We start from the raw sequence: 26,502 nt of genomic DNA on the forward strand, positions 1-26,502 counted from the left end.
CACACTATTTAAAAATCATGTCACTAAATCATGGTTTTGTACTGTGACATCCTGTCCACAGTTATTACACTTTAAAAGCCTCACTCTGAGGCGGGACTGGTTGGTGACCCAGAAATCCTTTTCACAACTGGATGAACTAATGGAGTCCAACACAAAGTGACCAGGATGTGAGGAAATGGCACTGCCCAAATATAAAGGATAACCACGCCAAACTGATCGCTTTATATAGATTTAAAACCATCATATATGTATATTTAATGGATTATTGTAGAGATAACAGATAGTGCTAAGTCCATTCATTTATCATCATCAGTGTGGCACCAATAGGGCGCCTCATCAACAGTTCAACAGCCAGCTCTGAAGATGGGGGTCCCTTCTGTGTGAGCCTAAAGCGTGTGATGCAGGATTGTCCAATATTGTGAAAGCCATATTTCCTATGATTGTCATATTTTTGTGATCTGCATCATCAAGAATAATTTAACTGAAAATTTGCCAATAATCAACAGAAACATTTGGATTATTATCTTAAACAGTAAAAGGTCAATGTTATTGTGGTTTTGCAGACATGCAATTACTAACCATGTGACATTAGTGTGTTCCCCATTTTGGATGACTGGATTCTATTACTTGAATGATGGACTTTTGTACATTTTGCCTGTATCGAAATTTGTATATGTATGCATGTAGGCTGCAATGCTAGGGCACAACTTTCACTTGAAGCCCCACCTTCCACCCAAATTCTGGTTTGTGTTGCACTTTATCAAGTTGTTCGACTGCCTGGCTAGTAGTTAGTGAGTATTTGCACACAATCATGAAAAAATGGCAACTATGGTAATCTGCTAGCAACCAAAACAATCAGTGGGAGTATTTTGGTGCTACACCATCTCTGAGTTTCACCTAGAACGAGCTAATAACCTCCAAAAGAGTCAAGGAATACACAGGATGGACAACTTTCAAGCAACGCACACCAAACCTCAGTAGCGGAAATTGTTTTCTATCACCCTCAAGTGGCCAAAAATAAAGCAACTGCAGGTTTTAAGCCACAACAATTAGGCACAGATATTTCCATACAACTTAAAAAAAAAAAAAAAAAAAAAAAAAAAGATATTTTCTTAGACTTGAGGTTTCAAGATTTCATGACGTAGCATATACATAATGTATTGGGGGTTGCACTGACTAATAATTTTTAATGTTAAATGACATGACACAGACTTGGACTTAGGTTTGAGGAACACAGTAAAATCAGACAGACTGGATCCAGATTGTCTGGAAAACTACTTTAAAGCGTCCCGGCCAACGGGCATGGAAGGGCAAAGGACAATGAAAATGAATGGTGGGAACTCCAGGAAGAATGCTTGCACATTAAAGAGGAAAAGTAAAGAAGAAATGATGATAAAAATAAATAAATAAATAAATTTAAAAAAGCAAAAACGACAAAGTGGAGAAAAGGGAACAGCTGCTCTTTTAAATCCACTGGTTTGGATGATAACCAGCATCAAATTTCACAAACCAAAACCCTCTCAAACATTTACGAGGTGTTTGGTCATATGGTGAGTATGTAGGCTAAATGCGTATGTGACTCAGACAATGTTTCTATAAGGTCAGTGTGTCTTTGAACTGAAGAAGCGCTTAGATTTCAGTATCTTGCATAATCACATAATCTAAACATAGGAAATTAGTCAATGTTTTTATATCAGTGGCTTAATATGTGATGGAAAAGGTAAGATAAGGTAAAGGTAAGGAGTGTAGCTCAGCTCTGGCTCTTTAGCCTCCTATAGATAATTGGTTTTAGTTTTATAGCATACTGACAGCTTTAATTTGGGCACACATGGCCAGAAAAGCTCTGAGAAACCCACTGTACACGACCTGAGCAACAGCTGACAGAAAACAGCAGAAGCAGATGGTGCAGCCTTTAGCAATTTGAGATGTTTTAGTACAGTTAAAAACAGATTTATAGCACAATAAATACTGAAATCAAGTCAATACACAACCTGTAAAGAAGTTAAAATTTGTGTCATTGATGCCTACCACCTGGTGGCTAAAAAATATAATAATTGCAATTTAATCATCATTGATCTGTCCAAATCTGTCCCACCACAGTTAGCCTAACCAGCATCAAGCCATGTAAAAGTAAAAGATGACCACAGTCACCACTTTTCCTAATTTTTGGCACTCCCCAGATTCACATATCTTTATCCAAGGCACTCTCTCGACGGGATCTCTTTGGATCTAAAGTGCCATCCCTTTCTTATTTTATCCTGTCATACATTTGGATGAAATCAGCATAGACCTTCTTAACTTGTCTCCAGAATTGTGCTTTATGTGGTTGTGTTGAACTTCATTAAAAAAAACACCATTAGTTGATGCTTAAATCTGATGCTTAAAAGTAAAGATTTGTGCTTCGTATTAAGCTTCATATTTTAGTCACAGCTACTGATAGGTTGCTGGTTTGTGCAAGATTTCCTAGGCCTAAGAAATAGTGGTGTCAGATCAGAAAACACTTTAATATGTGTTTTTATTATTAATTGGAGCACCTGCAGTCTTCTGAGCGGTCCCTTAAAATCAATTACAATTGTTTTGATGGCATAGTTTTAAGTCAGGAATTAGAGAATACTTCTCAGTGGGTATCTGACTTGGATGCCTTCCGGTGCCTCATAGGTGAGAACCTAGGCTCTCTCAGATAAATAAGAGATTATGTATCTGGGCTGGCTGGCGATGTCACCTTGAAAGAGATGAAGGCGGCAATCTGGGAGACAGACTGAAGCTCTGTTTAGACTGCCTAGGACTCATATAAATGGAAGAAGATGGATGGATGGATGGATGGATGACTCTATTCTTTAAAAGTCTAGATAAAACAGTACAGTACTTCAAGCTTGAATGTTTTATAGATCTTACATAAATGTAAAACTTATGGATTATGGGTGAATGAGTGAATACATGAATTAACAGATGAATGACCAAATGAGTGGGTTTCATTCATGGAAATAAAAGGCTGCAAACTGCAGTGAATGAGTGAATGGGTGAATAATGAATGAAACACTGAGAAAAGAGATGGCGATACAAATGAAAGGTAAAGACATTGTGATCTGACCATTAATGGATCCAGTTAAAAGTCAAACTGTCAAACAGCTGCCCTAGTAACAATGAAGATACCATAGGTGGTTACAATTAACAACTTCTATCCAAACATCTTGAGTTGCCCACAGTTTCTTCACACCAAGCAAAGGAACATCTTCACCAAGTTGGCTATTCTGAGCCAGATTTTGGAGCAACATCAACGTCTTGTTCTAATATAGCAAACGAATCTGGAATCTTCCACTGCAGTTAATCTTAAGACTCACATAAACATCTCTCAGACATGCCTGTAGCAGCAAGTAGGACTAGCATATACAGCCTCAACATTTTGTTAGGCCACTTCACTGAATAACTACAGAGCTTTATTCTCTTTGCCCTCTTTACTTTGCAGTGATATCAGCTGGGTATTAGATGTTTACATTCATCTCCTCCTACCTGGATTTGATTGAAATGGGAATCGAAATCGAGGGAATTCATTGTTGTCATCAACTAAAGAACATATGTTTGGTGGTACCATGCATGTACACACATGAATAAAACTTTTAAATACTTGGATCTAGACAGATGGGGCATCCACATATACATGCATAGCCCTGTCACGTGCAGTTGTTGTCTTCCTTTAGCTGTAAGAGCTGTTTGGGCCAGGGTTAATACCAAAGGACTATTTCCAACTTGCTAATTGTTCCATATGCACATGTGACATACAAGAATATAGTCGCGACTGTGGATAAAAGTCTTCACCAACATTTAGCAGGATTTTAAGGTTGACTGTTTCTCAACATTCATCATTAGTACTGTTATTCTTTGTATTTGTACCCCCTGAAAAAAGTCACACAATAAAAAATGTTTTAAAAAGACAAAGGTAGTTTTTTTAAATCTTGATTTTACATTATATTTGGTTAGAAATGTTATTTCTAACAAAAGAAATAACATTTCTTTTTTTTTAGCAAAATGTTTTTTAAGATTTATCCAGGTTGTGATTGTATGACTTTTTAAAACTTTTTTTGTTGCATATTCACATTTTCTCCACACATATGAAAGGTAAAGGCATTATTAATACAAAATGCACACATGCATTGCATTTGTCACTTGCAGACAGAAAAAGAAATGAAACACAAAGATTTTCCTCTCTCACCCGTGTGCAGGTTTGAAGGTGTTGCCGCTGTTTGAGATATACTTGGTTTTACCCAATGTCGAGTGACAGGTGTTGCCGCTGTTGATCTTTGATGGTTTGTTCTGTTTTGGAGAACCTTGGTCCTTCTTTTCCTCTAACATGGCTATAAACATCCATACACATTTATGCACACAAACAGAGGCACAAGCAGCTCACACTTCCTTACTTAATCCTGTGTTTAACCACATTCATACACACCTGCACAATTTTTATTTAAGATAGAAAGTTTTGAGTCCTTAAGACTTGATCCATCCAACAATCCCAACATTAAGAGAGAAAAAGGGGAATTTTTGTGAATTCCAGGTTTACAAATAAAAATGTAATGCTTTCTTAATAAATCCAGTGCTCGTATTTCTTTTGTGATGAAATCCTGAAGAAGCAGATCCACATTTACAAGTATTTTATGTTACCGGAGAACATCACCAGCCCAATCTGCTACATGATAAATACTTTAAAAAAAACCCCAAAAAAATCCCCCAGAAAAAATAGCCAGTAAATCGTTGCAGCTTTCTATAAAGTATATTTTCCAGTTGTCCTTGATTTCAGATTTCCAGCTATCCCAGGGGTAGGGTGATCCAGGATTCAAGCATTTCAGATTTTTTGAGGCTTAAGCCATTAGTGGCCTCAGCGGTATTTGAGCCGCGAGAGACTGAAAGACAATCCGGGAAGAACGCGGCACTAAACTACACCCATCCCACTGAGGCAGCAGCTGGAGAGGGGGAGAAGGGATAGAGACTGAAGAGGAAGGAGTGAGATTCTTTGGAGAGACAGATGCAAGCAAAGTATAAGTTATGATATACATAGAAGATCAAAACGTCTCATCTGTTAACCCTGGCACAATTAATTTTTGAAGTGTTACTGAAGCATGTTTTTTTTCTTGATCTTTTTTGACTGCTACAGACACAAACATTGTACAGGAAGCCGCTTCAAAGTATTTAGTCAAGCTTCTGTAAAACTACAATATTACCCAATGAGATAAAGTGGGTTACAGTCATACAAACATTTAACTTAAACAGAACTGAGCATGTGCATACATCCAAATACAGACGTGTGCTGTTCTATGGCAGCCGCCCCCAACCTTTTTTGTGCCACGGACCGGTTTATGCCCGACAATATTTTCACGGACCGGCCTTTACATACAACAAAATAAAACTAGTACCGGTACCGAAAAAAAGAAGATTTATTCATAACATACGTGAAAAGACCCAGGAAAACAGAGTTAACGATAAAAACGATAACAAAATAACACTGAAAACCCTGAAAACCATACATTTCACACCTGAGCCTCAACTCTCGTGGCCCGGTACCAAACGACTCACGGACCGGTTCCGGTCCGAGGCCCGGGGGTTGGGGACTGCTGTTCTATGGTATGGTATTTCATAGTCTGGCTTCGATGATGGAGTTGAGTAGATAGCTGCAAAAAAAAGGGGGTGGGGGAAAAATTTTTTTGAGTCAATGTCTGTCCGACTTGAAAAGAAAATCAATTCAAATCAATTTTAGCAGTAATGAGACTCACAGTGAAGATAACTACTTGTATATGCAAGTTAAGATGAATAATAACTGCTATAAATAGAAATAAATAGACTCACATATTACATTATTTATAGCTTGTCTATAAGTGTAGCTGGATCACTGTATAGTATTATTGTATTATACAAAGTTTTGGCATCATCAAATATACTAAGGACTTCTACGTTTATCACAGGCTGGGTTTTTGTTTAGTGTTTTTAGAAATAACACAAGCAAGAATCACCATATATCTGTATGTCTACAAATGGACTTCTTATCATGATCAGTACGCCATTATTTTATACCTCTCTGACCATCTAAGACCATCTCTGAATCGAGGAGGGGGCCTAAGGGTACATCTTTCGCCGTCTTACAATGCTGCGATTGCAGCCATTCCCCAACTCTCTGTGAATGGTACTCAAGGTACTCATGGCCATTGATCAGTGGGTTTTGGTCAGTGGTTGCTGATCAATAGTCATGAGAATCTGCATTATTAAGATTAAGGAACTGACCTCCCAGCCCATTGTTCCTTCAGTGGGCTGGTTTCAGTCATTATGCAAATGTACTGTTTATAAGATCTGGAGAAACCTGCAGTCAGCTGAGACTGAAGAAGTCACTTGGATGAGTGACGAAACGTTTCTCCCACTGAAAACACTACGTCCAGATGAACAGAATGAACCTTTGGGGTAACTATGATGTAGAATATCAGACAAACCAATGGCAACCAATATTTCCAGGCAATACATTTCTTTTTTAACACACACTCCAGGTAATGCTTTAAAGACAGCAGATTTAACTTAAAGATACTGCTCTTCTGACCTCTTGTGGCGTTCTGTGTTAAATACATAACATGGTCTTATTATTTGTATGCATTGAACAAGTTTTGTTTTTTAGCATACCTTTCATAAATATCCATTCATCTATCCGTCTGTTTAATGTAGGCTTTTAATTTAAGTTAATAGAAGCAATTGTTCGATTCATTCTCGAAGGTTGCTTATCAAACAATTTTCGAACTGGTTCTGCATAGAGAATAAAGTTCGAATGTGCATAAAGTTTTGTCAAAGTCCAAGAGTTTATTACTTCAATAAAACTAACCAATAAAACGAATACATTTATTACTGACATGAAACTGTTGCTGTGTTTCTAGACTACTGTCAGCTGATGCTTGACTTTTTTTGTTCTCTTATACTGATGAAAACTGGTGTATCAATATTAACAATCAGCTGAAGCATCAAATATTTTATTCTGGCCATTAATCTGCTCCTGTATAATTTAACTGTCTCATTATCCAATCACATAATGATATGACGATCTTCTTAAGTTCACGTCAAGCATCAGAACAGGGAAGAAAGGTGAATGAAGTTACTCTAAACACAAAGTGGTCTAAAATTGCTGAGGAACATCGCCAGATTGAGTCAATTGGAAGGCAAAAGAAACTCAAATAAGCACTAATTACAAGTAAAGTATGCAGAATAGCATCTCTTCAGGCAAAACTTAAAGCAGGTGGACTAGAGCAGCAGAAGACCACACCAGGTGTCGCTTCTGTGAGCCAGAACATGAAGAGCAGGAAACTGATGCTACTACAGTGGGTGGCTGTAGCTCAGGTGACAGAGCAGGTCAGCCACTAATCAGAAGGTCGGTGGTTCGATCCCAGGCTGCCTCCTGGCTGCATGCCAAATATCCTTGGGCAAGATACTAACCCCATGTTTGCCTACTGGTGGTGGTCAGAGGGCCCGGTGGCGCCAGTGTCCGGCAGCCTCGCCTCTGTCAGTGCGCCCCAGGGCAGCTGTGGCTATAATGTAGCTTGCCATCGCCAGCGTGTGAATGGGTGAATGACTGAATGTAGTGTGAAGCGCTTTGGGGTCCTTAGGGACTAGAAAAGCGCTATACAAATGCAGGCCATTTACTTCTATTCACAGGAGCTCACCAAGTCTCCTCCGGTCACCAGATCTCAACCCAACAGAGCACCTTCGGGAGATTCCCATCGTGGATGTATGTCTGAGAAATCTGTAGCAATTGTGTGATGATGTCATGTCAACGTGGACCAAAGATTTTTGAGGAATGTTTCTAGCACCTTGTTGAATCTACGTCATCAAGAATTGAGGCAGTTCTGAAATTTGACTGAGTGGCCAGTATGACTAGAAAACCACAAAATACATATACAGTGTAAACCAGGAATGGGCATGCAAATCAGATTCAACTGTAAATGCTGTGGTGTGGCATTCGGTTCATAAGCCATATGCCCCCATAAAAAGAAACTAACATAAACTATAAAAGTTTCACGGGTATTTAAGACATTACGATGCATCCTAAATACTCTGATAACTTTCTGTGACAAAGAGAGACACATATTATTAATAGCTGATATATGTAAATAAATAAGAGGCACATTGGAGTCAGAGGAAGTTGTTAAAAGTATTACTTAGTTTTGCATCCCCCCCCCACCCAAAAACAAAACAACTCCATCCACCAGGATAACATTGAAACAAAGATACAGGAGTTGCTCATCTGTACAATGTAGTGCAACATGTTTCACAGTCAGCAGGTACTTACATTAATCAGCCATGAGGGGGAAGAGACAGCTTTGACAATTCTGTACAGTCTAAAATAATCAACATCCACTGGATATATTTGCACTTCCACGGAGAAACGGACACTCTAACAGGTTCTACTAGAATGTCAGAGAAAGTAGTTTGATTCAAATAAAACAGATAAATAAATAAAATAACCTGCGTGTGGATCAAGTGTTTTAAACCTGTGATTCAAAGACAACTTTGAAGAATATGAACAGTACACACATATCAAAGCTCTGTCACTAAATTCAAACATGCCATCCTTTCATCAAACAAAAACTTTGAGTTTCTCTGACATGAATCATTACAAAATAAAGCTGGTGTTAAAACAAATACAGAAAAAAAATAAATCACATCAAATGCCCCAAACACCCTGTCTAAGATCTGATAAGAATGCTGATGTGCTACTACACAACATGACAAAAAAATAAAAGGAAACATATGCTATTTAATCTCAGGTTAATGCCCCTCCATAATCATTTCCTCATGTGAAGCCTTTATTAGCTACAACTTAACTTCCCTCTTCATATCAGTCTCCACTGGTTTGCTTGTTCCATAATTTCATTTGTATGCATTAAAAGCACTTTTTACATACAATTTTAACTCACACCATAATTTGTCCCTCAGCAAACACATTTAAAAGTTTAAATTTAATGATTAATCCACATGGTTCCTTCGGATGCCATCTGCCTTTATGTTGTAATTAAGGTCCTTTAAGTACTTCTCATAGTTTGGTCGTGGATTTGTTATTAAACATTGAAACATTATAAAAAACTGTTTGCTTTGAGACTTTCATTCATTGTGCATAATTCATCTTTAATTTGTTTAGGCCTCTGTCACATAGGCCTACAGACCAGTCTGTCACCCCCCCGGCAACCTCCTGTCCTGGAGGTGCTGGGTGAAATCAGTCGCAAACAGGCTGCTGGACCAAAAATCTCCTAGTGGCTACTAACAGATCACTGCAGTTTCCTCTAGTATACCCGGGAGAGATTGACTTCCGCAAAATCTCATAAACTACTTGACAAGCATTCGTGAACCATGCGAACGTATGACACCCCAAAAACAGAGACCTTTCCCCTACAAAGTAAAAGCTTAGCACTGAAACAAATATGTTTCAAAACCCACAACTTCTATTTTGACAGTGCAAGGCCTCTTTCTGGAGTGTGTTGCACTTTTGCAAGTTCCACTAACACTAGTGGAGTAGATAACACAGCATAAATTTCACTAAGCAACCTCCAGCAACCACTTGCCAACTCCTTTTGGGCCAGTCATTGCCAGGTGGCTGCCAACTGGTGTGCCATCCTGTGTGACTGGGGCCTTAAACAGAATAATTTGCTGTTGATCGATGCCAGTCTCCTGTCAGTGCTTCAAATAAAGAAAAAAAAATAGCTTGGCTAGCTCTAGCTTAGCATAAAGAGAGGAAACACACGCAAACAGCTAGCTCGGCTATATGCAAGGCTACCAAAAAAATGATAGTAAACAAATAATCCTACACTTAATACCCTGCACAACATCAACTTTTAATTTAATCTTTTTCAGCATTTCATTTACATTTACACAAAGCTATGCTACGGTAAAGTAAGATATGCTCATTGTAAATTCTTGAAATTCTTATTTATCACACAGACATGAGCAATATCAGTCTTCTTGCCCAATTTTCAAAGTGCACAGTCTCACTTAAAATATCACACTAGTCCTTTAATAAGAGAAGCGTCTACTGGTTCTGCTCCATTTTGGATCAATTTAAAAGCAAATTTGGGAACGTAGGCTCCTCTGGTTGCTGGCAAAAAAAGTTAACTACTAAATTATTCTGCCTGATCTACCCAGTCTGATTACTACTATTCTTATAATTAAGTCCACATTGTATTTTAGGTTTTTTTTTCTCTTGCATAGAGGATCTTTTTGGCTACCATCCACAAGCGTTTTAGGCAAATAGAATATTCTCTTTAACCAGATCGGTTATTTGGGGTTTCATTTACTTGAGACATTTTAGTCAGGAATAACAAAGTGAATACATTTTTGATTTCCATAATCATGCTTATGGTCTTGGCAAACAATGAAGGACCTCTTCAGTGGAAAACATGGTAATCTGCGCAAAAGTTCAGCCTCATGTTTGAATTAATGCCTAGATGTTCTAGAAGTCTTTTTTTTTTTAAACAGAGATCGTCATTGCTGTTGGCAGAGCAGTACAGGATTGGCAAAAGAAGGAACCTTTAAAACTTTACATTACTTTTATTTTTAAACTCCAAGATAAAGTATTGCCCTTGGTGGAGTACTGCACTCTAGGAGTGTCCTTATCTACTGTTGCTTAAAATGTACGGATCTCTCAAAAATCACAGTCACAATCACATGCAGCTCTGCAATTTAACTGAATTATGTGAATTTTGCCTCTGTATGTTTATATTTTCTAACCCAATTTTGTAGGAACTTGATGTTTTTAACATGTTAAAAAACCTTTTCTTCTTTAACCTTCCTTCTTTATATCTACTGTTCCCCCATCTTTTCTTCCCTCGTTGATGTCAGGACTTACTGTTTTCCTCACTTGAGATCTAACGCTTTACTTTCTTATTTTAAATGTCTCCTCCTCATACACCAGCCTCCTCACCTTCCTCACCCTCTTTCTCCCTCTATGTGACATTGGATAAGGGTTCGCTAATTTTTAGACACTTCCAGTAGATTGTTCTGGCCATGGTGAACAAAGTGAGCAGGAGCAGGAGCACCCATGACACGTAGATCCCTTTTGAGCTCTTGGCGGGCTTCCAGGTACCGACCTGAACACAGAAGCAAACAGAAGACGTTTTTAAAAATTTTTCAATGATTTTGGTCATATAAAATTCTCAATTTATGTTTTATTTTGAAAGTGGCAACTTGTGATTCCAGTTAGCAATTGCACCTCACAAATAATTATTTACTGTAGTGAACATTCAATGAAGCCACAAAATCAGCAAAATAAAATACATATTAACCACACGCCACCACGACTATATATGTGGATTCAATCTAATCTACACCATGTTTAAATTGTCAGCTTTTCGAAGGGAATACTTAATGAAAGCTCATGCTGACTAAAGGACACATGAAGGGATAACATGCAACATCACTGCTGCTTTGCAACTTTGGGTATAAATTGAACACAATTATGAACAATTACAATGATATTATTGCTTATTGTGCTAGTGCTGCGCCTCTTTTCTCTTTTGTGACCTTTTGTATGATGTTTCGCTTTGTGTGACTTGAAAAATGTCATCCAAATTACCTAAAAATTGTTGAGAATTAAGGCTTTTCTGAAGCCATCTGAGCAGTGTGTGATCTACTTTAAGTTATTTCTCTTTGAAATGAATAACAATCATGTTTCTTTCTTAATGTAACTGCTGGTGGTGTAAATAAAGACAGAGTAAACAGTTTTTTTGTTGTCACTTATATAAAGGTGAACAAAAAGAGCATCTGTGAATCTGCCTTTTGTGCAAAAGTAGAGTTTACAATTAGGTTATATAAAATATTAAAGTACAGCAATAACAGTTAATTTATTAATTATTAACAGTAATAGTTACAATGAATAAAAGGTGATAACCAAAATTAAATGGTGAGAGGCAAATATCTAATCAGCCAATCACATGGCAGCAGAGCACTGCATTTAGGCATGTAGACATAGTTACGATAATCTGCTGAAATTTAAACTGAGAACCAGAATGAGGAAGAAAGGTGACGACAGTGACTTTGAATGTGTCATGGTTGTTGAAGAACTGCTGGTCTACTGGGATTTTCCCACATGGCCATCTCTGGTTTACAGAGAATGATGTGAAAAAGAGGAAATATCCAGTTTGCTTAAGGTCTGTGGAAGAAAACGCTTCTTTGTCAGAGGTCAGAGAATGGCCAGACTGTTTTGAGTAGTCAGGAAGGGAACAGAAACCCAGATAATCACTCGTTAAGTATATAAATGAGCACCTCTGAGCACACAACATGTTGAACCTTGAAGCAGATAGAAGTGTTTTTAACTGATAGCTTGTTAAATCTATGTTATGAAGAGTTAAGGCCGCTTTGAAGGCTAAAGAGTATTACATAATAAGTTTATGTTTACATAATAAAATGGCTATTGAGTTTATTTTCGCCTAAAATTTCCAGCAGTAGGACGTCTGCTGGTTAAACGATTTGGCTTTTGGCATCCTAATCATCATCTTTAAAAAAAGGATACAATTTGATCGACCAACAGTTTAAAAGTTAACATCACTCCAACATCTTCGCCCACAAATACACACCAAAAGTCCTGCTGTGGAGACGGCGAGGATTAAAAACAGCAGGAAGCATAGCAGGCTCCTCCTTCTGGGGTACCGCCAACCAATAGAAGAGCTGGAAATCAAACCGAGAGACAGTCAAAAAATAATAATTCAAATTATAAATGCAAAACACTTATTTACCTTCCTCACACACAGAAAGTGAACATCTGACATACTCACACTTTTCGGCAGTGGGGACATCGAGCTAAAGTGCGGGCTGAAAACTCTGTCCACTAAGAGAGAGGAAATGAAAAGGTCAGTGTGTGCATATATTACAGTTCTCTATCAGGGGGTAAAGCAGAAGAGTACATTGGCAAATAATTCTGTAGATGTCAGTAAATAAATGCATAAAGAAGTAAAACTGGCACTGTCAGCTGTAATATAAGCCATGTGAGTGTGTGACTTTTACCAGGAATGTGTTGGAGCAGTGTCCACAGATGACTCTGATGCCAACAGGCTGACGCCGCGGTTCAGGACTGTCCCCTCCAATGTGGACTGGACCTAGGTTGATGATGCGTTTACTGCCGGGGAACAGAAAACACTGATTTAACATAAACCCATGTGAACAGCCTTTACTGCTTATTTCAAAGTTTGTCCAAAAAGCACCTTTTTAGCTTTTTAAAAAAGGGTGTGAACCTAAAGTTGAAAAATTTAAAGCCAGCCCTGTGTACTATGAAGGTGTGTGACTTGGAAAAACTGTAACTGGAAGTGATTATAGTAAATAAACAAATGAGGAAATATACTAAAGTTACTGTACAAAAAGTCCCCAGCTGATTAAGAGTGTCAGGCGGGAATTTCACTTGGACTTAATCTGGAATGACCAATAAATTTTTTTTTAAAAAAACATAAAATCTCGGTGAGACAACCTAGAAAAGGAATGTAAAGTTCATTTCACATTATAGGTGACATAAAGCCCTCTGTATGTGATCTTAAGAGGGCTGGACTGAGGAAACTTGCATTTTATCCAGTGCAAAGAGGTGTAGCTACACATTTAATCACTTTTTCACCAGTACCTCTCAGGTTTTCGCAGGATAAAGAGATGTTTCTGTAGCAAAGAACAACTCTTTCAGCTTGAACTGTAATAAATAAATGTTTAGGGTTTTTTTGTTTTCTAATTGTTCGGTAGTTCATTACTCAGACTGACCTATATTTTATTTACCTATATATATTTAGTTTTTGTTAATTCACAATAGTACCAGTTTTTAACTGCAGACCCACTGTCCAAATCAAAAATTTCATTATAGACAGAAATAGTGGGGAACAAACACAAAACCAAAAACCAAACAGGAACTTTTTTGTTATTTAAGCGATATTAATGAATAGTATGTATGGCCATGGGGGAGGTCTTTATGAGTAGGAAAAGCTGTAAAACCCCAAATTTTATGTCCTCCTTCACTTTCTCCAAAGTTTCTGCCAGCAGAATTCTGGCCCCCCAGACCTTATGTTTGACATCCCTGGATCATGATTTGTTAGTTGGTTTAAAAATGAGACACCAAGAGCCAATTTTAAACTAAAACACTGAAAATCAAAATATGAAGAAGAGGTCCACCTTCATGACTTTCGGCTCAACACACCTAACTAACTCATTAATCTCTGTTTGTTCTCTCAGAGCTGACACCAAAAGCCTTTAGAGCAGCTTACACTGAAAAAGTACTGGATACAGACTTAATCAGCAGTAATGGAAGATGACAGCAGCAGGAAATGTTCCAGTCTGACCGATGTCAGGTCGTCATTCTGCTAAACCTTAGTGGATGAAGACGCGAGACGAGGAAGACCAGGAGGCTCGTTCAGCCATGAGCCTGAGATTTCTGAACATTATGTTGCCGTCAGGGCAAAAATCAAGACTTCAAGATGGAAAGATTTACGGTTTACCTATGTGGAGTAAACTTGCTTCTCTTTTCGGAGTAGTTTCATACTTCAAGCCTGCTTATAGAACAAAATGACCACGTCTGCATCAGAGGTTAGTGAGGTTGATTTCTGTATAAACAGCTTATTAGAGCTACCTTTGGAAAAACCCAGACGCTATTATAATAGTCATCAAACCACATCTTTTACCAATTTTTATACTGAAGGGTCAAAACACGCCATTAAGTGTACTGGGGAGGTCATGTCCTGGTTTTTGTATGTGCTGTGAGTGTTACAGAAACAAATAAAATGCTGGGAATACTGAAGCTATAATTATCGTTCCTTATATTGAGATGATAAGTGTTATAAACTCACTGATTGATTTAAAAACTGCGGCTAAAAAGTAGCTGGAAATGCACAGGAGAACTCAATGGTATTGAAAAGACCAATAATAACAGCTTTGGGCTGCACCTCATTTACAGGTAGGTGCACACCGGCTTACATCATAGGGCTTCAGAGAGGTTTTTGGTTATAATGTAGCCCAGCATAGATATCCACTTGAAGCATAAATCGCCAGTAATGCCAGGCTGTTTCCAGAACTGTTTTATAAAATCTGGTCTGTTCTATTCTTTTTTAAACATATTTAATTTTGTTTCAGGCTTTAATATAAAAACGTTTGTTAATAAAAGTGTCATATAACTAGAGTTTATAATTTTTGCTTTTATTATTATAACTTTTCAAAAGCTGAAATTTTGCAAAAAGGGGGTACCTTCAACAGTCTCTTAACACCACGTAATGGTTGCTTTTGTTGAACGGCTGGAAAAGGTGGTGTGATTACGTGTTAAAGCTGAGATGGATTAAAAACAGCCTCTGTTTCTTTTCCTGACTCACCAGTACGGTCTTGGACAGGCGATCTTCTGCGACGTCACTTTGCAGATCAGCAGACAGTTGCAAGGACAGCGGACATACTTCTTTCCAACAGGAGCATTCTTAATGGGCTGAAACCAGAGAGGTGAAGACACAGATAGAAGAATAAGAAACTTCAAACATTTGCTGTTGGCTTTTCCAAATGTGAGGTTCTTAAATTGTTTTACTTTTGATTTCATCAGACAAAAGGAGAAGTGAACGACAATCCAACACGCCGATATTTTGTGGTTTACCAATGCAACTTTCCAACAAATACTGACGCAAGTACAGATTTCTATTATGTTAAAAAGCTATTAACTATTTTTTGGTATACAAAGTCTGGTTTCAATTACTCTTGTCAAATGTTTTTCTGGATTAATAGATCATTTTCTTCATTTTTCAAGCAGATAACAGTCTGTCTTTTTTTTTTTTTGAATGAAAAGAGTCAGGCACATCTAAAAGTGTGCCACAAGTCAGAGTTTTAAGTCACAGAATATAAAAATTGGGAATGACTTGATCTTACAGGGTCACCATTTGCAAGACAACAACTAAATTCCTTTTGAGATTATTTCCCATCATGCTCCAGGTGGAAATTTACAAGAAGCAAAAACTGCCCTAAGCATCAAGACCAGAAACAAAGTGATGTAAGCAGTAAGCAAAGTAAAAGTTGGGCCTTACTGCTGAAATTTTACTTTGAATGTCAATGTCATCAGTTTCACTACCACTTAGCAAGTACTTATCTGCAGACAAGTTGGTGACATCAATGCAAATTAAGAGACACTATGGCAGTCTCCTAGTGACTGAGGCAATTACAAAGAAGCAAATTACAACCCATAGTCAGTTTATAGATGGGCCTCCAATAATGATGGAACAATTAACAGCCAGTCTTATTTAACATAAAAAAAAAGCTTCAAACTGTTCAGTTACTTAATATCAATAAGTCATTTTACACATATAAAACGATAAAGATGCTTAAAAACGAACAGGTAAAGTTGTTTTATCTGTGCAGCTTTTCTCCATTCACTTCCATCAAGTCCTTACTAATTCTAACTAATTAATTATAGTTATTATAATTACCAGTTATAACTACAATGAGTAAGATCTTCATTTTCCATTTGTTGTGTTTGACTCATTAATGTAGACCCACTTTGCTTTATTGAGTTTTAAATACTGTGTAGGTGGTGTTTAGCATTGAATGCTTCGCAATAAAAGCCCCATTAAGAAAGGGTTTACCGTTTTATTCTACTGCAATGCCAGATGACTTTTATTTTGAAATGTGTACAGAAGCACTGAGTTCTTGTAGCACCAGCAAAATACAGCAACTTAACAAGGCAGCAACATAGGATCTCAAATAAGGCTACAATAAAAATAAGAGTCCCTGCAGAGGAAAATGGACTTCTGTGTTAAATATACTTAACATTTATTATAATCTAAGCTTGTAGGAAATAAATGTTGTTTGTTTCTGTAGTTGAGGTACATCAAGACTATATAGTTCTCTGTATCTGCCTCTTACCGTAGCTTCATTGCAGATGTTGCACTTCACCACATGCTGGTGCGTCTTGCCCTCCACAGATATGGAGGTCTGACAAACCCGGCAGCTGATGACCGGAGCACTGCTGCTGTCTGGGCTGCCTTGTGGGGAGTACGGGGGTGGAGGCTCGCCTGGTGCCACTGAGCTGGGGAACGGAGCAAAACCTGATGAAGACGAAGAAGAGGTTTTATAAATACTGTATTTATTAACACTAATAAAACAACTTCTTTTGTTTATCATAAAAAATACAGAAAATATATAGCCTGAAGTACTGCTTCACCTACACATTACATCTACAGCTGCTCAGCCATGAGAACACATGCCATGAAGCTCCCAGCGCATAGTTTCTGTGCTGATATTAATGCACTGATGAGATTTGGAGCACTGCAGTTCATGAGTCAGCAGAGCCTTCTATGCACCTTAGCACTTGGTGACCCCGCCCTGTTTCTTTACATCGGTCTGACATTTTGAGGCTGAGCTGCCGTGGCTCCTAAACTCTTCCACTTTGGTATTATACTGCTAAGCCCTAATGAAAGCAAGAAATGTAATGAATTTGTTGCAGTAGTAGAGTCCTACTCTGTGAGCTCTTTAAAAGGACCCATTCCCAAACCAAATATTTGTAAAGGCAGACTGCTTGGTTCGGCGCTTTTAGAAACATGTGAGACAAAAACACTAGAATTCAAAGATTAAAATCTGTGGTCTGGTACTTTTGTCTATGTGGTGTATATATAAAATCTTTAACTATAACTTGATGAGACTGATCAGGAAACTAGTGGCTTAATAGATCAGTGTAACTGCTTCTCCCTTTTGTGTGGGGTATTTCTAAGAGCCATCTATTTTCTGATGGTAAATTTCTGCATTTTCACTCTTCAAATCTGTTGTATAATGGTACAGCACTGCAATTCAGTAAACACCGTTATCATTAACAAGTATTGGCTCACAATATCACCACTTTTGTGCTTGGTCAAGACAAACAGTAGGTGCACAAACAGAATTTAGATGTGTATCTGTTTGTTTATACTGACTCATGTGTGGGTCAGCAAATTGTATGTTTAATTATATTGATTAACATAATGTTATCTATGTGTGACACCGTTAAGGGTCAAAACTCCGTGAGTGTAATACAGGAAGCACAGAAAGCAAGTGACTGTCACAGTTACAAGGAAGCAACCAGAGAAGTGAGAGAGAGAAATTGGAGTCACAGCAGAGATAAGAGCAATGAAAAAAGACAAACAAGCCAGACATGTGATGTCTGACATGATCACACAGAAAAGTAGAACAATTTTAGCTTACAAGTTAAAAAAACAAAACAAAACCAAAAAACGTTTCATTTAAATCCCAGAAACTGAGATACTATTTCTGCAAGTTATTATATGGAGTTGCTTCTCGGCAATTAATCATAGTTATACTTCAATGACGATTTTTTTTCCTTCCGGTGACTATTAAAATCAACTAATTTCACATAAAAAAAATAAATTGCATTCTGCTTTGCAGTAGTTCTCTGGTTTTTGTCCTTCAGCACAATCATTTTCCTTAACTTCAAACCATAAAATTTCCTTGCCTTACAGGTTGTGACAGGCTTAGCTAAAGTATTTATATTAATTTCATTTAGTCAACTGACATATAAAGTTCACGATCGTGGCTCAAGAGTTGGGAGTTCGCCTTGTAATCGGAAGTCTTGGTCGTTGTGTCCTTGGGCAAGACACTTCACCCGTTGCCTACTGGTGGTGGTCAGAGGGCCTGGTGGCGCCAGTGTCCGGCAGCCTTGCCTCTGTCAGTGCGCCCCAGGGTGGCTGTGGCTACAATGTAGCTGCCATCACCAGTGTGTGAACGTGTGTGTGAATGGGTGGAGGACAGGTTGTGTAAACCGCTTTAGGGTCCTTAGGGACTAAAAAAATGCTATACAAATACAGGCCATTTACCATTCACGGAAATCTACTTGATTGAAATAAAAAGGTTTAATAATGTATGTTTAATACTGTATAATGTAAATAAAATGTATATATATTTGCATTTATTTGTATATTTTGTAAACATTTATTTACAAAATACACACTGGAGTAATTTTGCAAAATAATTTTGATTTCTACATTATTTTGCAGTAATAAGAGTCCTTATTTGTTTTGAATCAGTTCCCTTTTACAAGCAGTGGATATGACATTTAGGAGTTTTATTATGTAAAAAAACCAAAAAAAACCAGATGTAGTTATGAAAAACAAATTAGGCCAAAGATACTTTGACACAGAGACTACAGGAGGTGGAGATTAAACCTGACAGATGACCTGCTCTACCTCCTGAACCACAGCCGCCCCTAAAGCTTGCAGTTTCCAAGAAATCTCCCATCTGCGTACTAACCAGGCCCCGACCCTGCTTAGCTTCCAAGTTCAGACGAGATCGGGCATGCACAGAACAGTCATCTTGTTCCTTGTTTATCATTTTACTGCTCAATAAGAATTCAGTAAATCTAAATTCTTGTTTATTTGTCACATTTTATTTTCTAAAGTTAGCAAAGCAAGGCAGCAAGGCAAGCCTGATCTTGTCATACACATAAAAAAAATAATATCCAGTTTCTTCACTCACATTGTGGATTACAACTTATTGGCATTTTGCTGGTAACGGATTAGTACTCCGTATTGGTATCGATACTGTATAGGAAATGAAAAGAAATGGTTGATTGTTATTGGTTTTCAGATTATCTCACACCAGAAATGGGAGCGTCGCCCAATCTGAAAAAAAGGTAATGTTTATACACCATTAGTTTTGAGGTATTTACAGGTGGGAAATAGTATCAGTCCATCCACCTGATACCAGACATCATGTGGTTTCTCTCCATTTCAGTCACTAAATTACTTTTGCATGTGCCTGAGAATACACAGCAATGCCAAAATACTGGTTCTACCAGGTTTCAGAGGTAGAGTGGTGCGAAGGAAGAAAAAAACCCAACATGCTCCCACATTTGTCATTCAGCAGACTGAAGATGCTGAAACAAAACATGTTTAAAACATGTATAAAAATCCCTGTGGCAAAGCACAGACTGAAAACACATGAGCACGACACAGTCATTAATCGGAAGCAGGCTGTGGTGATCACTAGACCGACTTGCAGGTTTTTTCCCCTAACTGAGAAACAATTGTTTCATGACACAATGCCAGATAAATCAGTGAAACCGCTGAAGCGGAACAACTCAAAGGTTTGGGAAATTTGTGTGATTTTTAATATTTTCCTGGTACAAGAAAAAAAAGTACATAACCCACAACAATAGTGAAATAATGACACAACAAAAATGGTCTGGTCACATTGTTATTTGTAATCTCTAGTATTGGTCGAGAATTTTACAATTAAGATATCCCTAAAAGTCCAAAACGAAGTTTTTAAATTACTTTACTTTATGCCTGTTTCATCAGAACTCAATGTTCAATACCATGCACTAAAGAAAAGCAGCAAATCCTTACATGAGAACAATCAGAACCTGCTGATTTTTGCTGTTCAGGCTTGATAAATGACTAACCACAGAGCGTTGTTACAGTGATCTGACAGCCGGGAGCTCTGACCCCTTATCATAATGCAAATCACCAAATCAAACTCACCCACATGAAAAGCCTTTCAAACACCCGGTTTTTCATGCCTAACATCTGTTATAGACCGCTGACAGCTCAAAGGTGCTCATTAGCTTTGGTAAATCACCCTAAAATCGGTTTTCAATTAATTTTTGTGTGGGTTGAATCCCCTGTAGTTGTGTGATAATGTCTCTATTTACGGCTAACGTTAGCCTGAAAGCTAACACTTGTTTACAACACGACACCTTTAAAGGTAAAAACAAACTACAATACCACGCTGTTGAAGCCTATTAATGACTGCTCGTATTCTGAATGGTGATGTGAAAAGGACACAGAGGTTACTCTGAGGTTTCGGTAGATATCCGTGCGAGCTTGTACCGGGAGAGAAGCCGTTGGTCCCGTCGTGCTGATCGGGCAGCAGCGGTGACCGTTCCCCGTCTGCCATCGCTCCCTCCGGACCCAAGCCTTTCTTCCAACAACGCCCCGCGGGAAGTGTATCTGCGGCGTCTGGGAGACTCCTCGGACCTCCGGTAAAGATTTGTTTGGAGGAGTCGGTGTGAGGCTTTCAACTCCTGACCCTGCTAGAGGTTTGGGTTACTGACAGCCACATGACGCGGCGAAAACATTCACTAAACGCGGAAACGATACAACAAAAACATCTGTCACATGATTCAAGGAGTCAGGAAGTGACGGACAACGGGCTAGACCAATGAACGAGCCGTGTTTGAATGGGCGGGTCCTTCTGCTTTTGTTGACTAACAACAATTATAAACTGTAAGGCGATGATTGCATTACAATTACTGCTGGTATATGTGCACATAATAGAATAGGTTAGACTTTGTCATTATAAAAATGCAATGACATTTAGTCTGGCATCTCTCCTCTACCCTATCAGAAAACAACAAATAATAATAATAATAATAATAATAATAATAATAAAAAACAGCTAAGTTTGTGTCTCTTCTCACAGTTCAAAGACATGTATGGCAGGTTGGTTAAAGCTAACTCTCTATGACTACGGTTAGCATGGCAGCCTGTCCAGGGTGTATCCCACCTTTTAGAGCTGGCAGGTTCCAGCCCATAGTGGAAGAGGGACGGTTGGATTTATGAGATTATTTATTGTCAAAGGAGCTTGCAAAGAAAAGCGTCTGGACTTCTTTAAGTTGCTTGAAGACGTTTCACCTCTCATCCGAGAAGCTTCTTCAGTTCTAAGGTCAAATGGTGGAGAGTCCCAGATTTAAACCTAGTGGGAGTATCCCCCCACAGAGGGACAAAAGGACCCCCTGATGATCCTCTAATCGCCTGAGCCAAGGTGTGAAACTGTGCGTGGGTCCCAATCAGCCAGCGTTTCGGGTGTGTTCATTGTGAAACCTGGCCCCACCTTATCATGCGAATTCCTGAGGTCAGATGGCCCAGGATGTGAGTGGGCGTTAAGGCGTTTGGGAAGGGATCTCAAAACTGGATTATAGATGGCAGAGAGTTGGTGTCGTAAACCACCGCCTCTGTTCAAAGATGGTCGCTCACAGTGGACATAGATGGCTTCTTTCACTCCTCTTTCAAACCATCTGTCCTCTCTGTCCAAAATGTGAACATTGGCATCCTCGAAGCACTCAAAACGTGCGGCTATCCTAAATGGGCGTTCTTAAAGTCAGCAAAGAGGCACAGAAAAGAAGACCAGACACCAGCGAGGGAGGATAAGAAGGACAGACGCAACAACATTGTCATCCCCTATGTAGCCGGTGTATCAGAGAAACTCAGGAGAGTTTTCTCCAAGCATGACATCCCAGTGCATTTCAGACCCAGCAACACGCTCAGACAGAAACTGGTTCACCCGAAAGACAAAACTCCAAGACACAAACTTAACAATGTGGTGTATGCTGTACAGTGCAGCGAGGAATGCTCAGACCTCTACATTGGAGAGACCAAACAGCCACTTCACAAGCGCATGGCACAACACAGAAGAGCCACCTCCACAGGACAAGACTCAGCAGTCCATCTGCATCTTAAGGATAAAGGTCACTCTTTCGAGGATGCCAATGTTCACATTTTGGACAGAGAGGACAGATGGTTTGAAAGAGGAGTGAAAGAAGCCATCTATGTCCACTGTAAACGACCATCTTTGAACAGAGGCGGGGGTTTACGACACCAACTCTCTGCCATCTATAATCCAGTTTTGAGATCCCTTCCCAGACACCTTAACGCCCACTCACACCCTGGGCCATCTGACCTCAGGAATTCGCATGATAAGGTGGGGCCAGGTTTCACAATGAACTCACCCGAAACTCTGGCTGATTGGGACCCACGCCCAGTTTCATACCTTGGCTCAGGCGACTAGAGGATCATCAGGGGGTCCTTTTGTCCCTCTGTGGGGGGATACTCCCACTAGGTTTATATCTGGGACTCTCCACCATTTGACCTTAGAACTGAAGAAGCTTCTCGGATGAGAGGTGAAACGTCTTCAAGCAACTTAAAGAAGTCCAGACGCTTTTCTTTGCAAGCTCCTTTGACTACGATGACCTGGATGACTGAGAACCTTCACAGAGATTATTTATTGCATCTTCTGTAATGTGTGCAGTTCTAAAACAGTCAAATACAAGAGTCATGTGGTAAAAGCAATTAATATGTGAGCTTCTCCTTGTACAGCAGGAGCTTTAGACGCAGGGCAAGTTAGATGGTAAATGGGTCGACTGGTGCATACATAGCACCTTTTTTCTATACCCAAGCACCTCATCTAACACTCTCCACCTCAGGCTTCAGTATCTTGCCAAACTGGAGTAAGTGGGGAACCGGTCTACCAACCATACAGGTAGGCAACTCAATTTATCTACTGAGCCGCAGTCACCTCTGTGATCCAAGGGTCACCAGACTGAGCTAAGAGGCAGAAATCATAAATTTGGTCTTTATAAAAGAGTAAATAAAAAAGTGGATGTATACTCAAGAGATTACATCAGAGACTAGATTTTTTTCTAGTAACTGATTGGGATGAAACAAGAGCTAAAAAGAAGACGTGAAGTGAAAATAAAATGGTTGCATTTGATTGTGTGTTTAATGATATTAAATTCAGATGTAATACAGTATTAATACAATTAAAAGTTAAGATAAATATTTATGGCTACACAAATCCTATATACTATTTTAATAACTACTACAGTATTTAAGAATTCATTCATGTATACAATATCTTTGTGAAAAACATTTAACAATATAAGGAGCAGAATCGAATAAATGACAGAAATGTCTAAAGCTGAAAAAACAGGAAGTGTTTTATTTTCCCCAAGGTTACACAGGAAATGTGTACAGATATTTCTGTAGTGACTTGCAGGGAGAAAATGTTGCATTTAAACATCACTGATGTGCATAAAGATTTACAGGGTTACCATAACATAGTTAACAGCTTTTACATACAGCAAACCAATCATAAAAAAAAAAAAATATAGTCTCTCTCACTGAAAGTCTCTCTCACTGAAAGAGGAAAAAAGTATATTAGCTTTGCATAAATCTACACAACATGCTTCTCTCTAACAGCAGCAAAGTACATGAAGCTGAAAACTGACATCCTTTCTGTTTCACATGACTTAAACAAGTGGAGCACACAACTGTAAACGTGCATCCGGTTAGCTAAAGAGTGAAATGTGGGTAATCCTATCTCCCTCTTAAAAATAACCAACATTTAGTAAACAAACGTCATGTTTTTGTTAGAATTACCTGAAACAAGCAGACTTCCTACCAACTTCTATACAACTAAAACCCTTCTGCAACCAGAGGAAAGAAAGCTCTTAGTTTTTTTTCTTATAAGAATATGTTCATGAGTGCTAATTACTCACATGAAAGTTTACATTTTAAACGTGTCCACGAACTTGAGTCACTCGCCACCAAATCTCAACGACACGTGGTTTTGTTTGCACCTCTCATAAAAAAGGGAAAGAACACAAAAAAATCTAGTTATATTCATCCTTAACAGAGCCTTGAGAATTTCTGAGCGACATTCTCGAAGGCCTCCGTCGAAGATTCTGTTGATGTTTCTGGAAATAAAAGAAAGGGGAAAAAGGTGAGACCACTTGTATGTTTTTGTGCAGTCACTCGATTACAAAGCCTCAATAAGAAAGACCTTTAATCACTCATCTGCCTGCTTTCCTTAGTGTTCAGGCTCCCACTCTTTCCTTTACATCACTTCCTCTCTCTCACGCAGTAACTCAATGCTAACATCCTGGCTTCTGTCCAATCGCGTCCTTGACCACCTTCTATGAGCCAATCAGCCGCCCCTCTGCCTACTTTAAGTATCTAAATAAATCACATTCAGTTCCTTCAGATGATCTTTCCTTATTGAATTGAGTTTGTGGGTACCTTCAGGTTCTCCTGGTGTTTCTGGCTTCTGCAGTGGAGGTCCTTAGCATTTTGCTCATCCAGGTAGAAAATGGAGCAGAGGTTACAGAAAAGCCCCATTTTTTGGACAACATGCTCATCACCTAAGAAGACCAGAAGCATACAAAATAACTTAAGAGAGAAAAGAAAGACTTGAAATTGACGTCATTATTTTATGTTTCGTTCTCACCAAGGGACGCGTCAGCATCCAAGTTGTCTGTGATGCGAGGAGACTGAGAACAAGATCGCTTTGCTTTGGGTTCAATAAGTGCTCTCCTTCGTTTACGGACAGCTAAAGAAAAGGAAAACAACTAATAAATGATAAATGATGACTGAAAACTAAACTGTACCTACTCCAATAACAAGTTTATATTTTTACTTCTCTAGTTACAGCTGCTCGAATGTCTTGAATTGTCGATCAATCAAAGTTTTATTCGTCACATGCAGGTTGCCCTGCAGTGAAATAGGACCCCCCCCCCCCCCCCGACCTTACACATATAGCATAAACATTACATGGGGATACAGGTCGGAGATTGGTAGAATCAGAGAAAAAAAAAAAACATTGAAATGTACACTACAGTGGGGAAAGTACAAGAGGAAAAAAAGAGACCCCTACTCATGCTGTGCTTCCATGGTAGGACAGCATGAGAACAGGAAACAAAAAAACTCCTCTGCACAAAGAGCACATAAATGTCCACAGCACAACATTATGAAGACATGACAAGCTACGTTGGAGAGCCGCGAGCCTCCCCATGATGGTATCAAACTTCTGTTCCGTGGTGTTGTCATTCTTTTGATTCTGAGACCCCACAACTGCAGTGAGCCGTTCTGCAATGTGATCCAACTTTCGCTCAAGGGTGTCAATATGAGCAGGCCCCTCTCTGATGTATCCCATCATACGCTCAGTGGTGTTAGTTTGAGCCTTCACGGCAGCTGTAAGCGTCTCCAAGGTGTTAACCATACTGCGTTCGGTGTGAGAGGTCGCGCCTCGACCCATCGCTTCAATTCCAGCGGTCAGCCTTGGGGGGGTTTGAACAGCTGGTTCCGCTCTCTTATTTCTCCGATAAGTCAGGGCCAAGCCAGCTCCGATCAGCAAGAACCCTGTTATCATGGTTCCGAATAGGTAGATATCTTCAGCGTCCTCGATAGACAGTCCCGCCAGGCACAAGATCCTCCAGGTCTGCCACCCGTCCATCGTGTATCCGGCAGGGAAAGTCCCTCCAGGGCACTCAGGCTCTCCCGAGCCCAGGCTTCTCGTTGAGAAAAGGGTGTCAATAGCATTCAGAGACCAGTTGATCAAATCCATAATTCTCTTTTAGGTTTTAGAGAATGACAGTGAGAGACTGTTCGAGGGAAAAGTAATGCACACAAGACAAGACAAGGACACAAGAGGCTAAGCAGGGAAGATAAGGGTGAGGAGGAGAGGAGAAAAAGTGCGACCGCCTTCACTGAGAGCCAAGAGAAGAAGAATATGTTGTAATATGTAATATGTAATATGATTAGTGACTTTTGATGGACAAACTTTAACTTCACAAGTTCCAGATTACAAATTGTGGCTGTCTTCTGACAGAGTGTGTTAGGAAAACCACAATATAGACACTGACTTGGATGCAGTTTTGCTCTATTGTAACAAATTCTAAGTGGAAAACAACCATCATCCACTTTAGTGAATCATATTGAAACATTTTGTTGGTTT

The 26,502-nt window shown here is 39.0% G+C and overlaps 2 protein-coding genes across 6 annotated transcripts in view; both read right to left on the reverse strand.

Moving 5' to 3' along the window:
* Window positions 1-2,577: 2,577 nt before the first annotated feature.
* LOC146579553 (type I phosphatidylinositol 4,5-bisphosphate 4-phosphatase-B-like) lies at window positions 2,578-21,125 on the reverse strand. Of its 2 annotated transcripts, XM_085263431.1 has the most exons (8): window positions 20,823-21,125; window positions 16,870-17,051; window positions 15,342-15,448; window positions 13,015-13,126; window positions 12,786-12,838; window positions 12,588-12,678; window positions 10,937-11,102; window positions 2,578-5,663 (listed from the first exon to the last, which is right to left on the reverse strand). In XM_085263431.1, exons 1-7 carry the CDS (start codon window positions 20,887-20,889, stop codon window positions 10,959-10,961), a joined length of 756 nt encoding a protein of 251 aa, XP_085119557.1. In that variant the 5' UTR covers window positions 20,890-21,125; the 3' UTR covers window positions 2,578-5,663; window positions 10,937-10,958. The 2 variants fall into 2 exon arrangements, with proteins under 2 accessions (XP_085119557.1, XP_085119548.1); XM_085263422.1 differs by lacking the exon at window positions 2,578-5,663 and having other exon boundaries at window positions 8,162-11,102; window positions 20,823-21,124.
* A 2,558-nt stretch (window positions 21,126-23,683) lies between these two features.
* The window catches only part of LOC146579554 (uncharacterized), a 50,586-nt gene continuing 47,767 nt past the window's right edge, over window positions 23,684-26,502 (reverse strand). For all 4 annotated transcript variants that reach the window (XM_085263360.1, XM_085263357.1, XM_085263364.1 and 1 more), the window contains exons 33-35: window positions 24,997-25,098; window positions 24,789-24,910; window positions 23,684-24,466 (exon numbers count right to left, since the gene is read on the reverse strand). In XM_085263360.1, the coding sequence (XP_085119486.1) occupies window positions 24,383-24,466; window positions 24,789-24,910; window positions 24,997-25,098 (308 nt within the window). In that variant the 3' untranslated portion in view covers window positions 23,684-24,382. The remainder of the gene's footprint in view (window positions 24,467-24,788; window positions 24,911-24,996; window positions 25,099-26,502) is intronic.

This window comes from Mchenga conophoros, linkage group LG3 (assembly GCF_057382185.1).
Source record: "Mchenga conophoros isolate Kocher_MC1m ecotype Shallow Benthic linkage group LG3, M_conophoros_male_GT1.1, whole genome shotgun sequence".
Taxonomy (NCBI): Eukaryota; Metazoa; Chordata; class Actinopteri; order Cichliformes; family Cichlidae; genus Mchenga; species Mchenga conophoros.